Source organism: Alexandromys fortis, unplaced genomic scaffold (assembly GCF_014885135.2).
Source record: "Alexandromys fortis isolate MF-2015 unplaced genomic scaffold, M_Fortis_MF-2015_v1.1 scaffold_179, whole genome shotgun sequence".
In the NCBI taxonomy this organism is placed as follows: Eukaryota; Metazoa; Chordata; class Mammalia; order Rodentia; family Cricetidae; genus Alexandromys; species Alexandromys fortis.
In genome coordinates, this window is record NW_026068062.1 from 2324092 (window position 1) to 2342632 (window position 18541).

An 18541-nucleotide genomic window follows, 5' to 3' on the forward strand; every position below is an offset into this window, starting at 1 on the left:
CCTCCCCCCTCCGTCCATGTCTAGGAAGGTGAACATCCAAACTGGCTAGGCTCCCACCAAGCCGGATCATGAAGTAGGATCAAAACCCCTTGCCATTGACCTTGGCTTCTCATCAGTCCTTATTGTTCGCCATGATCAGAGAGTCCGGTTTTATCCCATGCTTTTTCAGTCACAGTCCAGCGGGCCTTGGTGAGCTCCCAATAGATCAGCCCCACTGTCTCAGTAGGTGGGTGCACCCCCCGTGATCCTGACATCCTTGCTCGTGTTCTCCCTCCATCTGCTCCTCATTGGGACCTTGGGAGCTCAGTCCAGTGCTCCAGTGTGGGTCTCTGTCTCTATCTCCATCCATCACCAGATGAAGGTTCTATGGTGGGAGCAGGGAAGCACATATCTTAGTTAAGGGAGCCACCTTAGTGTTGGCAAGAGACTTGAACCTAGAGTGGCTCCCAAGGCGATGTCCCCAGTTAGACCCTTGGGAAGCTGAGGATAGGGAACCTGAAATGACCCTATCCTATAGCAATACTGATATTCTGTTTTTATACTTTAACAAGACCACGAATATAATATTTATTTTCTGTTATAAAATTGTAACAACAGATATTCAAATATTCTAGATCCACATCTAAAAGACAATAATGTCTAATCTAGAAAAATTGTATCTGGTTTTTTTTTACCATATATATAATTCAAGGTGTTGAAATCCTGTCCAGTTAGGGATTGATAGAAGTCATAATGTTGTATTTTGCTTTTTATTGTAATAAAAAAATTAAAAATTTTTAGAAAAACAAATAATATATCTAGACTGTGAATTATTTATAGGTACCTTCAACGCAGTTTAAATTTTATTCACTGAGTATTCTTTAACTACTTCAAAAGAAATGATGAAAAAACAAAATTCAGTGAAGAAGAGGAAGAAATGCCCTGTGAGCTATAGATTCCCTATGTCCATTTCATAAGCCCTGAGGCTCTGGGTCAAATAGAAGCTGAACAATCAGAAAAGTTTCATGGTCAAGAACCTACAAGCCTTTGTTTATTTTAAATAATCACATTTATTGCTTAAAATGGAAAGCAATGTTTAAAAATTTAAGAGTTATGTCTGTAATAGTAAAAACTATTATAGTGGCTGAATTCTTAATGTCTAAGTAAATACAGTTTAGTGTGTAAGCATATCTATGTGGATGCAATTTCTAAAATAATGAGTTTACTACATAAACAAACCATGAGAAAAATGTACAGAAAATATGTATGTCAAAACGTGAGTTATTTCTAGGTTTTGTCTAAAAGTTATTTCTAGTATTTGCTAAAATTATACTGTGTTTATCTCTTTTTGAAAAAAAATACAATTTTTTATATTCATATATACACATTGTGAAAACTAGAGAATTTTCAAAAGGGGTATAAAATATTCATCAAAAAAGTCACTTTTCCACCTTTCTTTTTGTACTAGAAAAATGACAGTTTTCATAAGTTATCCGTATATCTCTACAACTAACAGCAATGAACACAAAATATATTTAAGGACAATTGTATGCTGCTATCTTGTATGAATTCGCAACTGTTTTTTTTATCCACAAGGTGGCAGACCTGTACCACACTTCACTGAAACACTTACCTACCCTAGTGATACAGCATTCCTACACCTGAGGTCTGACTCCAGGGAAGTAAAGGAACCATAAGCGAGGTCCTCAGTGCACTGGTATGCGGTGTTAGGAAAGAGAGAGTGAAAGACAGACACGCACTACAAGCTTGATACTGTTTACTTATTCTAAAATCCGTATTTTATAAAATAAAAGATCTAAACAGATTGTCTGGCTCCCGAGTTCATAAACAGTTTCAGTTCTATAATTAAGATGTTTTAGAATTCTAACTGTTGTTTTAATGCTGAAATCCATAAAGTGTTCAGTCATACCGTCAGTCTTTTCTTTCTTCAAATAAACAAAAAGTAGTAGTAATTTAAATATTAAATCAAGTATGAAATAAAACATACCATTCTGGGAAGCTAATATTTCAACTAGCTGCCTTTGAAAAGGGGCAATGAATCAGAGGCAATGGGTGGATTAAGTCAGCCGCACAATCGTCATATGGCATTGAGAAACAGAGAGAAGGAACAGTGTGCTTGCAAACATGGGCTTACGACCACACTTAGAATCTGACTGTGAGCTTCAGCATTGGTCTCCTCATGTTCCCCTTCCCTTTTGTTTCCCTCAAATCATTTTAATATGACTCAACCTCCTTTCACTCCAGAGCTCACAGGACATGGTGACACACAGTCGGACACTTGCACATCCCACTCCTGGCAAAACACACTCATCTGATTGGTCCATTTCTGCTTTGTCCTGTCCTTTACCTTTAAATCAACAGAACTTCCTGCAGACACGGTGAGGAAAAGGAGTGGGAGGAGGAAGACAATGAGGACATTGAAATTCCCTCTTCTTATTTTTCTTGGGTTAAACGATTATGAGCCTTGATGATAATGACTTACTATCCTTAGAAATCAGGGCTTATTAATCTTTCTGATGTTCAAGATGATTTTGATTCTCTTTTACTGTTGTTTTGGATGAAAAATTAAGAGAAGTTCCACACTGTTATAAACATGTCCATGTGATTTATATCTTTTTTGGTTGACAGATACACAGTGATTTTATATCGCACACAAAGGTTTGCATAATAGAAAACTCAGTTGGTTTCATTCAATGCTCATCATGATTAATTTTGTTAAGAGGATTTCCTATGCTCTGCCAGCCCCCTATGCCAGTTTCTAGAAACATCTCGGGTTAGATTTTTGAGGCCTTTTTAGGTGGCTCTCCTTTTTTCTCTATTTCCTTTTTACCCAGTACCCCATCAATTTGTACTGAGCCTGAGCTTAAACCATTGACTCAGGACTCCCACTGGGCTCTGAAAATTGTCTGAGAAACAGCCTTGCTCCGAGCATTCCAATTCCCTCACAGATTCTCAACTTGGAATTCTAATTACCATGCTGACTGAATGTGGCTGAATAGAGTCCTGGAAAGGGACATTCTTGTTCATCCTTTTCCTCCCAGCCAGCACTAGATCCCCTTCATTCACTTAATTTTCCTTTCATTTTATCTTTGGCTAATTGATTTGTATTTTCTTATAGCACAAAGTGGTTGGGTTCATAATGACATATCCATTCAAATCCATACCATACTGTGACTGCTCCCACCCTTTAATCCTTCTTCTCCCCTAGCCATATTCTTGGTATTCTATAAAATCCAGAATTCTTGGTATTCTTATAAAGTTTGAATTTATAAGGAATGAATAAATTCCTAGACAAATGTGACCTACCAAAATTAAATCAAGAAGCTATAAACAAATTAGACAGATCAACTATTAAGCTGATAAGTGACTGGATTGAATGGATTGGCAACTAAATTCAACGTGGCTCTTTACAAAAGAGCTAACACAAGTTCTGCAGAGTAGTCCATTACATAGAAATGGAAAGAATGTTATCAAACACATTTCTGTAAAGCCAGTGTTAACCCAATATCTAAACCAGATAAAGATGCACATGCTCATGTACACTCACTCACAAGAGAGAGAGCGAATGAAAGAGAGAGAGAGAGAGAGAGAGAGAGAGAGAGAGAGAGAGAGAGCAATTTCCCTGATGGAGAGGATGAAAGAAAAAGAAAAATACTTGCTAAAAGAATTCAACAACACATCAAAAATGAAACAGTGTGGACAATATGACTTCATTCCCGGATGCAAGGATGGATTAGTATATATGATTCAATAAATGTAATATACCTCAAAACATACTTAAAGAAAAAAATTACTTGGTCATTTTCATTGATGTAAACAGGCCTTTGCATCCCCTCATGATAAAAGTTCTGAAGAAGCTAGGAATAGAAGGAATGTATCTCAACATAACAAAGGCTGAATATGCCAAAGCTAGAGAACTGAAAACAGACCCCCAACATGAGGAACGAGAAGGACACTATCTTTTCCTTACAGGACTTGTAATATTAGCCAGAGCAATAAGAGAAAGGGGAAGAATGGTGCACATAGGAAAAGGAAACAGTTATTCCTACTTGCATGCTGTATGACTCTACACTTAATTCTGTACTTAACACATCCTAAACGCTTCACCAGAAAACTCTTAGAAATGTTTTATTTTCGTTTTCATTTGAAAGGAGATCAGCCAAACTCTGTTTATTCAAACTTAGGAAAAACCTTAAATACCTAGCTGCTGCACAAACAAGTCTTTAAAAAATAATAAACACATCAAACCACCAATATTGCTGTCACAATTTGTCCTTCAAATAAAATTTTTCTGCTATCATATTGTAAACTAAAATGACCCATAGATTTTGCAGTTAAGAATAAATGACATTTTAATGGAAAAAAATATTTACCAAACTAATTCTAGATATAGATTTGTGCATCTTCTCTTTATGTCTCTTACCATCTTCCCACTGGTTTTGAAAAAGATCAATGTTTTCAAAACTCCCTGTTCTGACACGATTGTTCACAAAATCTTTCAGTTTTAGAAAATAAATATTTTTCTGAATCTACATACTGGATGAAATTCTGCTTACAAACTTCAATTTACTATCACACAATTATTAGATCTCCCTGCAAAACTTGTGATAAAACTGTAACTTTCCACCATTGAAGACTGTAATATGGAATGAAAGTTATGAGCCCATGTACACATTCTCTTCCACAGGTGGAGATAATTTCTTTCCTCCTTTGTGATGTGAACCACATCACAAGACAACTCATTCAGTTTCCACTCCAAGGAGTTGTTGTCCACTTTTATGCCATCATTACGTCTGCTTTGACTCAGCTGCATGATGATTTATTCATTGTGGGCAATTAGACATGGAAATTATAATGAGGAGGATGTTGGATGGCTTTGCGCTGGAGTTATTATTAGGCCCTGCACATTTGGTTCAGAGTTTGGTTTGTGACTGATTTATGCGTGTCTGCAGACTCTGGTTAGTTTAGACACATTGTTCTAACAAAGGGACAATATTTGGCTTTGCTTCTGAACACTCCAAGTTCCAATAGAAGAACCTGCAGTAAACAAAGATTTGTGCCAAGTCTTAAAAGGCCGAGCCGTCTTGAGCTTGTGACTGGACTACTGCAAATGCTGACAGTTGAAGACAACAATCTCCTACCCCCATGGAGCAAGCCGATTGCGTTTATTCTCACCTACAAATATAAACTACAATGACTGTAAAATCAGAATCAAAGCAACTGATTATTGATGTGAAGTTCCGGAAACAATAGCAAAGTCTACAGATTACATATATAATATCATATATATGTGATTACCAAAGAGCCTAAAATCCTATGTGACTGCTGCTTTGAGTCTCATACCTAGGCTCTCAAGAACTTACACTCTCCCAAAGTCTAAATTACTCTACAATGTGAAAAGTAAGATCCTCAATGAGCGAAAATTGAAGGTAAGTTTATGTCAATAAAAATAATTGCTTTTTCCTGAAAAACTGAAAGTAGTCATTAATATATATTATTATTCTACATACCTAGGCTTTAGAACCTTCTGGGTGATGCAGGCTAAATGACTATGTCAGTATTAAGAGTCTGCTACAAATAAGTTTTAAATATTAAATTTCTTTATGGTATTGTTGAACCCAAGCAAAGGTTTGAGTGGACAAGAAAGGGAAGGTGGAAGAAAATCTGGAAGAGAGGGTTGGTTACTCACAGATTATATAATTTTATATAATTTCCCTTGCTTCCCTGGAGAAGGAAACATGTTCAAGCCTTTCACCTACTCTCCAGTATTGACTCCATTGTCTGGAACATGCACTATGCACCAGTCTAGTAATTCTTCATAACAACATGGTAGGTTTACCTAGCTCATATTATGATATGATATTAAATATTCATCATCCTATTACACCTTTTGTTGAAACAGTAATCCCCTTGTAAATAGCTGACTGGAGACTTTCTTTTCTGAAACTGTCTGACATTAAATTTTTAAATTATAAACACAAACCCATTTGCCAGCATTTTACCCATATGAGGCTGCTTAATTGTTGTTTTGCAATAGTCAGATTACTTCATCTGAAAGATAGTTTCTTTATACAGAAAAGGAATACAAGGTCATAATTTATGAAAATGGGCACGTGTTTAGATATACCACAATTAGTTAACACTGGACACAAACAGCCTTCACGTCAACTCACTATTGCTTTCATATTTTCAGCAAAGAACTCCTCAGTTACATAAAAATCAAAAGAGAAAGACATCAACCGTGGTAAGATAAATAGCAACATCCTACCAAGTTACATCCCAATAATAATAATTAGACCATCAATTTTGAGAGACTGGGGGGATTTCAGAGATGGGGGGGTGTCTTAATTTAATGTCTTTGCTGCTGTGGTAAACACCAGGACCAGAAGCACCATAGAAATGGTTCGTGTATCTTACATGTCTCGATCACAGTTGATCACTGATGAGTCAGGGCAGTAACTTAAGGCAGGAACCTGGAGCTGGGAACCAAGGCAGACACCTTGGAGGAACACTGTACTGCACACTGACTTGCTCCCCAGGTCTTGATCAACTTGCTGCTTTATTCTGCTGAGGGCCTCCTCAGGAGTGGCAGCAAGCTCAGAGTGAGCTTGACCTCATCAAACTTAATTAAGAAACACCCCATTCCACAACTTGCCTACAAACTACCTGGTGGAAAAACTTCAGCAATTAAGGTTCCTCTTCCTCAGATAACACTGGCTTCTGTCAAGTTGACGAGAGAGAGAGAGAGAGAGAGAGAGAGAGAGAGAGAGAGAGAGAGAGAGAGAGAGAGAGGGAGGGGGGGGGGGGGGGGGGGGGGGGGGGGGGGAAGAAGAAGAAGAAGAAGAAGAAGAAGAAGAAGAAGAAGAAGAAGAAGAAGAAGGGAAGAAAGAAAGAAAGAAAGAAAGAAAGAAAGAAAGAAAGAAAGAAAGAAAGAAAGAAAGAAAGAAAGAAAGAAAGAAAACACATAAAACAAACAAACAAAACCCCACTAACTAGGTCAGGGACATTGTAAGAATGAGGATTTAGCCACTGGAACCTTTCACACAAAGTCAGTCATTATCTGAGTGTCCATTGGGAGGTAAGTGGTGAGGAGATGCCACTGTGGAGAATTCATAACTCTACCTGAGTCATAGTGTAGCAATGTAATAACTTAAGTTGTGGCACAGTTAGAGTCATATTGATTGTTTCTGATATTGTAAAGAAATAATAATTATTCTTCCATAGAAACTATGTGAGTAATCTCTTTTTCTTAAATATAATCAATCCCTTCAGAAGGTCTTAATTTTAGCTTTTAATGTTTTATTAGATCAACATACATTCCATGAAAAGAAAAAAAATTCTCAAACTAGTAAAAACTGAATTCTATTATTTTCATCATATATGTACTAGATATATAATAGAAATTTCATGTTAAACATTTGTCCACTGTATTTACAAGAATATGTGTATAGTGTAGATGCCTTTTGTTAACTACTTTATTTTAGTAACCTATGGTCAACATAGGTTGATACAATTCTCAACTATCCTATTTTCTTAATAAAGAGCATGTGCATTCCCAGAACCATTTAAATATCCAACTTAAGAAAATCACATTTGGGCTAGCAATGGTGGTACAAGCCATTAATCCCAGACTTTGGAGACAGAAATCAGGCAGATGTCCGTGAGTTTGAGACCAGCTTGGTCTCCATAGACTTTCAGACCAACAAGAACTCATTTTAAAACAAACAAGCAAACAAGAAATGCCTCACATTATATAATTTGTTTTATTTTATTTTAATATCATATTTTGTTTTAATTATGCATATGTGTGTGCATATATGCACATGTAAATGCAGTTTCCTGTGGCGTTCGTGGCAGGCATAGGACTTCTTGGAGCTTGGTGGTTCACGTAGCTGTGATCCTCTTGGTATGGGCGTTGGGAACTGACCTTGAATCCTCAGCCATAATAGTATGGGCTCTTAACCACTGAGTCATTTTTCCAACTCCAATCTTCATTGTTTTAAACATAGGATTTGCTAATGTATAAATTTAGCTAATATTAAAAGGTATTTAAAAATGTTGTGGTATGTGTTTTGATGTGTTGGATTGTCCCTCATGAAACATGTTTTCCCAATAGAAGTAAAAAAGCTTTCACCTCAGTTTGTTTTGTTTAGGGCTTCTATTGCTGTAACAAGACACTATGAGCATGGCAACTCTTATAAAGGAAAACGTTTAATTGGGGTGGCTCACTTACAGTTCATGGGTTCAGTCCATTGTCATCACGGCAAGATTTTGAAAAGGAGCGGGGGCCCTTTGTTTGTCCCAGCCACCTGGCTAGCTTACACCTGAAATAATCATACAGGAACTGGATTCATTAAAACACTGTTTGCCCCATTAGCTCTAGTTTTTTTTTTTTTTTACTGACTAATGTTTACATCTTAATTTGACCCATTTTTATTAATCTGTGTATCACCAAGTGCCAGTGGCTTTCCTGCAAAGATTCAGCATGTCTGACTCTGGCAGCTCCATGGTGTCTCTCTGACTCTGCCTTCTTCCTCCTAGCATTCTGTTTAATTTTCCCTGCCTACCTAAGTTCTGCCCTATCAAGGCCAAGGCAGTTTCTTTAATCATTAACCAAGACAAACAACACATAGACAGAAGGACCTCCTACACCGGGAAGACATGGCAGAGAGCAGGCAGACATGGTGATATGGCTGTAGCTGAGAGTCCTACATCTTTCAGGAAACAGGAAGAGGTCTGAGTGTCACACTGAGGAAAGCTTTGGCAAAGAGACCTCAAAGCCTGCCCCCACAGTGACACACTTACTCCAACAAGGTAGCAAGTCCTAATAATGCCATTCGCTTTAGAGCCTATTTTTTTTTCAAACCACCACACTTTGCTTTCTCCAACCACTGTTGTTCTTAATATCCTAACCAATCTGATAAATGAAAATCCTAAGTCACGACTGAATGCACACCCTTCTGTTGCTGCTATATAGAGGCTCATTTCCCACCTAGAAGGCTATGTGTACTAATTTATGATGAACTATCTCTTCATTTTTTAACCTTTTCTAATAATAGTCATCATCATTTTCTTACTGCATTCTTACATTCTTATTTCTCATGGGGTTAAAAACGAGGATTTATCTTGACCATTGTTCACCCATTCATTGCATTTCACCTATAAAAGTTTTTCATCAATGCAACTATTAAGTATCATATGTTTAAATATCATGATTTTTATTACCTATGTATGCTTTGTGTCTGTGTTGGAAAGACTTGCCAAAATATGACATAAATTCGCAATTTTCAGCATATTTTATGTACTGTTGATATTTAAATCTCTGCCATCTGGTATTTATGTTTCTGTATGACATATATGGTAAATATTTCCTACATTAATAAAGTGCTCTTAATCTACTTTAAACACAGCAAATTATAATGGTGTGATATTAAAATCTACCTCACTAACATATCAATTTATACTTTAGATAATCACAATTTATGGCATATCTTTTTTACAACACACATATTTAATTGTTGGAACAGATTGAATATAGTCACTCTAGGTCTCAATATTGACCCCAGGTCTGTCATTGTGCCAAACATCATCTGTCAGGGAAATTATGTTATTATTTAATAACCATGATACTTGCTCTTACTCTAGGTTATATGTTCATATCAAAAGTTTTGGATCTTAGAACTACAGATAAGAGAGAGCGTGCAGAATTCATATTTGGGGGTTGTATCACCCATTCAATATAATCTTTTCTAAGTCCTTCCATTTACCTGCACATTTTATAATTTCTTTTTGGTTTACAGCTCAATAGTACATATATATCTTGTACATATACCACATTGTCATGAGCCATTAATCAGTCGAAGGATTTCTTGCAATGTGCAATATTGGCGCTTGTGTCCTGGGGGCAAACAAATAATTTACATATAATCTGAAAGTGTCCAGTATTTAAAAATATCATTTACTTGCTTATATGTTTACAACACACATTTCTTGCTCACCAATCAAGTACTATAATGTGCAAAAGCTGTCCATGGGAGAAGAACAGTAAATAGCTCTCTAGAAGTGAGAATTGTCCTGGCTTATGGGCTGCATCCATTCCCATTACTGAATTCATGCACAAACCCAGAGCAAGAATGGCTCTGAAACAGCAATAGGTGACTCACCCTGATCAGGTGCAATACACCAGGGTGCTCAGCTTTCCCATATTGATGTTATATTAATGTTAAATCAGTAATCCTGCCATGATTTGTTATGAATAAATATAGTCAAAGTTAAATACTAAATATAATCTTTTTAATTGGATGATTCCTCAATAGTCAGTGACTACGGAGAGAGATATAAATATATTAAACTGTACTATTAGAAAATCTTTGATATAAGTCATTAAGATAAAACTCAATTTACCATTAGTTGTTCTATTTAAGAATGACCCAGAATTATTTTCCACGATAAGTATAGAGGTACTTTTTCTAATTCCTGAACTAACTGAATGTACTGTCTAATTCCTGAACATGGAAGCAACTATACACTGTTTGTTCTGGGTGTGCTTTTTTTTTAACAAGGTGCTTAGCTGTCACAAACAGCAACATTTGCCACAATTCTGTGACATCTCTGGTCAGAGTGAGAGAAGCTGAAGAAGTGGGTATTCCTTCTGCCACATGAAAGCTGGCTACAGAGCGTGATTTCACATTTCACAGCCTTCACTGTAGGGAAATCCTTTCTATTTGGGGGGATCTTGGGTCTCCTATGGGCAATAATATTATTTCTGTGATAGAGAAGGTCATGTAAGACTGACTTTGTAATAATTTGCTTGCAATGTCTCCCAATATGACAAGGAACCCATGTCCCCACGATAAACTCATTTCCCCTTTTCCTGTGATTAATTCAGATGAGAAAAATGTTTGATAATTTAAACATGTATATATTGGTATTTATCAGTCGTCATATTGGTGGATCACATTGGTAGACTGTGGTCATTATAATTTTACTTATGTCTAATAGTTATGTGAGGGTAGCATGCTGTGCTCTCTGATTTTAACAGATGAGTGTGCTCTTCGGCCAGAATTTGCACATAATGGGGCCAAAGTATCAATTACATGAAAATCATGTAGAGTTTCTTTGAACTGAGCCAAATGATCACCGAATATCATCACCTTTGTCATCATTAACCTCTTTATAAAAAGAGATGTTTAACCCAGAATGTCTCAAAGGCAGCAAAGTAACATTATGTTATAAACAGATGTTCAGTCCTTGCCTCAATTCAATTAGCATGTTACCAACAAGAGGGTACCGTGCAGGGAAGAGTGACTAACCTCTCTGGACATTTATCTGGTTTTGAGCTTATACCATGTGAAGACATGTGATAGATGATTTCTGAACCCTGCTTTGACTTGGGAGTGCATATTATTTTCCTGCATGCACTTGACTGTAGTCCATTTGAGAACCCTAAAAAACTCTACCGTCTTCTAGGTGGTCTATGATCAACAGAAGTGCATTTCTCAGAGTTCTCGATGTAGGGAACTCAGGCATCAAGGCACCAGCAAAGTTGTCTCGTGAGGGCTCAGTTTCTCCATCTCTAGTCCCCCACTCTGGTGGTGTGTAGCAGAGAACTCAGATTTCCCAGAACTTTCACTTGGTAAGACTGAAATGCCCACAGTCGCCTTGCAAGGTCTCCATTTCTTCACCCTATCATTCTGGAGATGATCGATGATTGTCTCAATATACAGACCTTAAATATGTTTGTTGTCAGGTACACATTTGTTTGGTCATATAATTACATTATGTGTTTTGTCCTTAACAAAATCTAATCTGTATACCCATAGCTATTGTTTTATTTGTCTACACATACTGGGATCTGGTAAGGTATTTAGAAGATAAAGGTTTATTTATTTGAACTGGGTCTTAGGAATTGAGTCTGCAAGGTGATGAAGATGAATTAATCACCAGTGTAGAGGCCTATTATTCACTCCAGGAAGCCCCATATAAAGCAGGAGAGAGTGCACACGCAGAAACTCACACAATTAATCACACATAGTGTCCACACACATGGCTGTTTGGTCACTCTCACACCGGTACACAGGTGATGTCTATTCTGCTCACTGCCGTGTGATTCACTTTGCCACTTTCAGACACCGTCAATAATTCATCCATGACCAGAACAGGCAGGCAATCTGCACTTACACTACTCTACATTTGTCTCTTTGTGACACATGCAGTTGACATGTGTTATGAGCAACAGATGACAGAACCATACCCTATAAACATAAGCAACTATAGCCATCCCCGCCATTCACCATGCAGTTCCAGATCTGTTGCCAAACTTAGGTGGTATGGAGCCATGGTAGGTAAGAAACCTGAAGCTTCTTCAGTGAGGCATCTTGATGCCTATATAAGAACTCCCCCAAAATGGTTCTAAACCATTTAATTCAAGTAGAAGCTCACTTTTTATTTTCTTATAGTTCCTATACCTTATCTAGTAGATCATGGTTCCAAAAAATAAAGCAGTATACACAGTTCATGGAATAATGACTTCTCCCTCCAGTACACAAATACAATTATTAATGATAATAATGAAGGAAGGAAAGCAAAATACCATGATAAAAATATTTAAGAATATTTAATATTTTCTTTAATTCTAAAATGTTTTATGTAAATAGCCTTTTCTTTCTTCTTATGATGTTAGGATAAAATACAGCCTTAACTGGGTCACTTGTAGCAATGCATTATTTCTGCACAGTTCTAGAATCTGCAAAATCCAAGGCCGACGCACCAGCATGGTAGGTACATGGTGACGATCAGTTGAGCGGGGAAAACACCGCATTGGGTGCTCCCAGGTGGGGAGAATGGGAAGAATCACTTCCTGAGGACGCTGTCTGTGAAGCCCAGGCCCATTAGTGATTGTTTGTCTTTGAAATCTAATCAAATTATAAGACTCTAACTTCCTAAAGGCTTCATATTGTATTTTGGATTTTTTAAAGTGTATGGAATTTGAAGGCTTTATAGAAATCACCAGACTTTCCCTTGACAAACTGACCATGTGTGTGCAACAACAGGGATTATTCAATACAACAGGCTAAATATCCCAGATTGCACACAAAGGCTTTAGCAAAAGCTTATTGCAAATGAATGCAATGGTTGGAGAAACTGTTATTATAATACGCCTCATTCAAAGACAAGCAAACATTCTCTCCCTTGGAAGAACTCAATGGGTTGAGTGGACCTTCCCTCAATGCTGAAGGAGCATCTTTTATCCTACTGACTGTTAATTAATACAGTTATTCACTAAATGGCTTTAATAGTCCATAGAATCACAGGAACGAAAAAGATTTATTTTCTCTCAACCATACTTATGTAGTAGGTTCATAGCATGACATAATCTACAATTCTTACATGCATGCAGATTCATAAATACCCACAGAATTCAATAATCAATTTTAGAGGTAAAAGAAACCTTAACTGTTAAAATTTCCTGCTATCCCACATATCGTCAAGCTTTCCAATGGATTATTTTACTCATAAAAATGCCAAAGGGTAAAATACAAAGTTTTCATTTTGATCACTGTAGTATCCCATGCACCTGACACCTTTTTGTATGATTATTGCAAGTCCTTTAATTATACAGCTAAACATTCCCTCATAACATGAAGTTATTGGCTCATGTTGCGCTTGAGTAAAGTCTTAAATTGTAGAGGATATTTTAAATTTGGCAATATATTTTTCATTTATCTGTATTAAATTTTATAGTGCAATAGATAAAAATTGAATATACTTTATGATATGTAAGAGATTCCACAGTAGTTTGCCACTCCATTATTTATTTATAAATTAGATAGGGGATCTCAGTGAGTTATGATTCCAAATGGAAAAGAATATTCAAAAGATTCCTCACACTGGAGGCCAGGTCAATGGCTGAGCACCTAAAAAATGTGTTTGTTATACATGCCTGATGATCTGTTTGCTCTCTGAAAGGAAAGAATCTGCTCCACAGTGCTGTCCTCTGACTGCCCCATATGTGCTCTGGGACGCCACCACACATATTACACAAACCTTAACAGTAACTGAAAATATGAAACCATCAAATAACAGCACAGTTAATTCTAGCACATCAATATTATTGTGACAGTTACCTGAACATTTCTTTCTGTAGTGAGACTACTTACTAATCATTTCTTAGCATTTTTTGTTTATTTTTTTAGTTGTTGAAAAAAAATTTTCTGCCTCCTCTCCATTTCCCATTTTCCTCCCCCTCCTCCTACACATTGCCCCTCCCCCCAGGCCCCTCCCCCTCCCCCACACTCCATCCCCCCCTCCCTCTCGAGAATGAAGAGCAGTCCAGAGTCCCTGCCCTGCGGAAAGTCCAAGGTCCTCCCACTTCTATCCAGGTCCACGAGGATGAGCATCCAAATAGGCTAGGCTCCCACAAAGCCAGTTCATGTATTAGGATCGAAACCTAGTGCCATTGTCCTTGGCTTCTCATCAGCCTTCATTGTCCGCCATGTTCAGAAAGTTCGGTTTCATCCCATGCTTATTCAGTCCCAGTCCCGCTGGCCTTGGTGAGCTCCCAATAGATCAGATCCACTGTCACAGTGGGTGGGTGCACCCCTCGTGGTCCTGACTTCCTTGCTCATGTTCTCCCTCCTTCTGGGGCTAAGGGGAATTGGGGTGAGAAACGTGAGAAGGGGAGGATTGGGGGAGCTTGGGGGGATGGGATGGTTGGGATAAAGGAAGGGTGGACACGGGAGCAGAGAAATATATATCCTAATTAAGGGAGCCACCTTAGGGTTGGCAAGAGACTTGACTCTAGAGGGGCTCGCAGGTGTCCAGGGAGATGTCCCCAGATAGTACCTTGTGCAACTGAGGGGAGGGAACCTGAAATGACCCTATCCTATAGCCATACTGATGAATATCTTGCCTATCACCTTAGAACCTTCATCTGGCTATGGGTGGAGATAGAGACAGAGACCCACACTGGAGCACCGGACTGAGCTCTTAAGATCCAAATTTCTTAGCATTTTACAAGAGAAAAATATATCATTATTGACTAGGTGCAACAGTTCCGTCATCCTTATATTCTTCAAAATATCATGTTACATATGGCAAATGTATAATGTGTTATATAAATAACATATAGTAAACACAATTTCTAAGATGATAGATCTCATCCAAACTGTATTCCACAAGGTATATAAATTGCTATTAACACTTCAAACAGAAGACTCTAGAAGGAGCACTGTCCTAAATGTTACTGAGTCATGTGACACGAGCCCCAAAAATTGCACTAAAAATTTTCCATATTCTAGTCTAGAAAATATGAGATTATTTTTTAAATATCACCATGAAATAAAGATCCAAGACCTCCAGCATTTCAGTCAACCACTGAGAAGAAGTCAGAGCCTTCCCCATGCATAAACAACCCACAGCTGGGCACAGAATCTAAGTCAAAGTCCATGGTATGATTTAGAAAGATCAAGTGACCTTCAAGGTTTCTGGTGATACAGAATACACCAGCTGCATAACTAGACAGGAATTTAAAGTCAAAAGTAACTGTGTGTTTTATAAAATAATTATCTAAAACTTTTAACAATTCTGCCCCTAAAAATCTGGGGACCCAGTGCTGTTTATAACAAGAAATGTCTTAGAAGGCTCTGAACACTTTTTCTCTCTTTTCTATTCAAACAAAATGCACAGCTTCAAAATATGAGGCTTTTCCCATTTAAAACTCAATTTCTTGGCATTTTTCATTTGCTTATATTTGTGTACCATGAAATAGCCTATGTTTCCAAAGAATGTCCTAATATTACTATTCAGACAGCTCACTATTCATTAAACTGTAGTTTTCAAAATTAAAAATTAAAAAGCAAACATATACTTTGCAGTAACTTTAAGTATTATATCACTTAAACATCGTCTGATTTCCCCCTGATTCTCTGTCTTCCCAAGCACTCCTCTCTTCCCGTTAACTGTAGCTCTGCAGTAGCGAGCCTGTCCCGATTAAATGAGACTGCACCAGAAACTTACTAAAGCCAACATATCAAACATTTTATGGCGTTTTGAGAAAACGATATTTAAACTCAAGCTTCATCAGAAGCTGCAGCATCACCTCCATATTCTCGGAAAGAGCTAAACCGAAGGCAAACAAAATCCATCATTTCCCAGTGGAAGAGCGTGCACTCGTTCAAGCGAGGCTCTGATGCATATACGGAAATAAATACTCAGAATGTGATATGTAGCTCCCACTGCATCAGAATGAGAGGAAAAGAACCTCACTGGTTTTAGCTACTTATTAGGAAATGCCCCACTGTGCCCAAGCTGCATGAAGAAAACCCCATTAGCCGCAAAGAAGCCTTGCAGCCTGGGACACTTCTGAAGGACAAGCAGCCAAGGAAAGGAGCCTTACGTTCTTGAAAGGAGGTGAAGAGCATCTGAAACCTGCTGTTGCGGCTGCCCTCGTCCGCCCACATGCGGATCACCCCCAGACCTGTGCGCAGCATCACGTCGTTAGCCACGGTGCTGCAGAACTTGGCCTTCAAGTCCTCCACCGAGCTGCTTCCATCGTACACGGCCACGAAGTTCCTTTTGCACTCATTTGAATTCTGCATCTCATAGTCCAAGAAACGTAAGTAAATCTGTAAAACAAAGACAAAACAATCTGTTCCTTTCACAAATTCAGAGCTAAGCTAGGAGCTCCTTCTTTCTTTCCAGCCTCACAAGACAGCCGTGATTGCAATCAACCCCATTATTTCCCCATGTGGGCCACAGGCAACAAACTCGTGCAAAGCAAATTATCTTTAATATTTCTTTTCAAGTCTTAGTATGCTATTTAAAAAAAAACTTAAATGCACCATTTCCTTTAGCTAAGTATTTTTTTCCCAGATGATCTGATGTCATCCCGTGATGTATCAGAAATCAGATATTAGCTTTCAAAACTTATACACTACTTAGCTTTATATATGGAAGTACTTTAAATATTTCTTTATGAACTCTTTTTCAAGCGCCTTCTTGTTTTGTTTTGAAAAATTTTATATAAAGGACAATTTACATTAAAACAGTGAAAGACAGCTTTTGATTTCAGCCTGTTTAGATCACAAGTATTCAGTGTTGTGGTGTAGCATACCAAAACATTTTAAAACGCCAGTCTAGCTATTTTCATCATACTTAAAATCAGGCCACTTAACTAAATCTACACAAATAAAAGTTAAATTAGCATTTAAGGAATACAATGTGCATTGACACCAATTCCTATGTCATCATTAAATGCTCCCAAATATTTTGTGAATCATATGCGGATGTACTCAGATGTGACAACTCAAGAGGATAATTAACAAGTGAGACGTGAGGCCTCTGGCCCCACTGTCCACACTCTTTCTCAAAGATGGTTCATGGTGAAGCGACATTGTCTGACTCCTCCAAGTGTATTCAGAACCACAAGTGATTGGTTCCAGTAGGAATCAGACTGCAAGACTTGTTGGTTCTCCAGTCGACCCACTCAGCAATATCCACAGTCTCACAGCCACAGTTTAAATAACAGTAAGTTAGGAATGAAGCTCTCACAACGTGTGGTAAATCATGACAGCAATATAGAATGTGAAACTATGAATTATATACGCTAAAAGTAAGTGAAACAAATTAGTGGATGTGCAATAAGAATGATATATGAATAAAACTGACCTCCTTTGAACACACCAGTTATTTGCTTACATTTTATTTTTTTAATCATGAGCATCTATATGCTATTCTTTTTAAATTAGACTTACTTCAGGCATACAACGGTGTACATTTATTTTAAGATCACGTTCGTCTTTCTATATTCATTTTTGTTGTTATTTCAAAAACTATGGAATGTGTGGGGCAACTTTCTCTACATATCTGGGAATGTCTATTCTATTCTAAGTGTAAAATTTCACTATTTCAGTTAAATACAAATATATAATTGCCCTTGTGTGTTATTAGGAAATAGGCATTGGACCCTGTAGAGTCTCTTACAAATCAGTTGTATGCCTTGTCTCCTAAAACAAGATATTTTAGCAATCTCGTAAACAATCCGTGTGCCTGTCAGGTTCAGTCTCTGTCATGTCTTCCAAGTCTCTCCAGGTAAACATAACACTTTTGAGTACAAATTTGGTGATCCCACGCCTGCCTCCACCTCAAGCCCTCACCTGAGGTGCAGTACAACCACTGAGGAGCCTTGCTCAGGCCAATGTCTTCCCTTTTCCTTCCAGGACTGTGTTTCTTTCTCCAAACCCCAAGTTCTGTGCTGCAGGAGCAGCAAGTCTTCCCTTGGAGGAACTGGTCCCTTACTGTAGCAACTTCTTCCCAGTGTGTCTCAAGGTTGAGTTCAGTTACTACATCCCCAGCAAACAACCTCCCACTGCAGCCTTTTTCTTCACACCCTTCATGCTCGATTAGAACTGAACATATTTTAAACTACGCTCCCCATGGCACTTCTCTATTCAACTAACTACAACTTCCATTTTCTTTATTAATTTCATTTGCTCAGCATTCATCATATATTTATGGGCTGTCCATACACCAGGCATTTTTT

At 37.7% G+C, this 18541-nt stretch overlaps 1 protein-coding gene across 1 annotated transcript in view; it reads right to left on the reverse strand.

Annotated features, from left to right (window-relative positions):
• The window catches only part of Neto1 (neuropilin and tolloid like 1), a 96914-nt gene that overhangs the window by 9134 nt on the left and 69239 nt on the right, over positions 1 to 18541 (reverse strand). The window contains exon 7 of the mRNA XM_050120311.1: positions 16397 to 16625. Within this exon, the coding sequence (XP_049976268.1) occupies positions 16397 to 16625 (229 nt within the window). The remainder of the gene's footprint in view (positions 1 to 16396; positions 16626 to 18541) is intronic.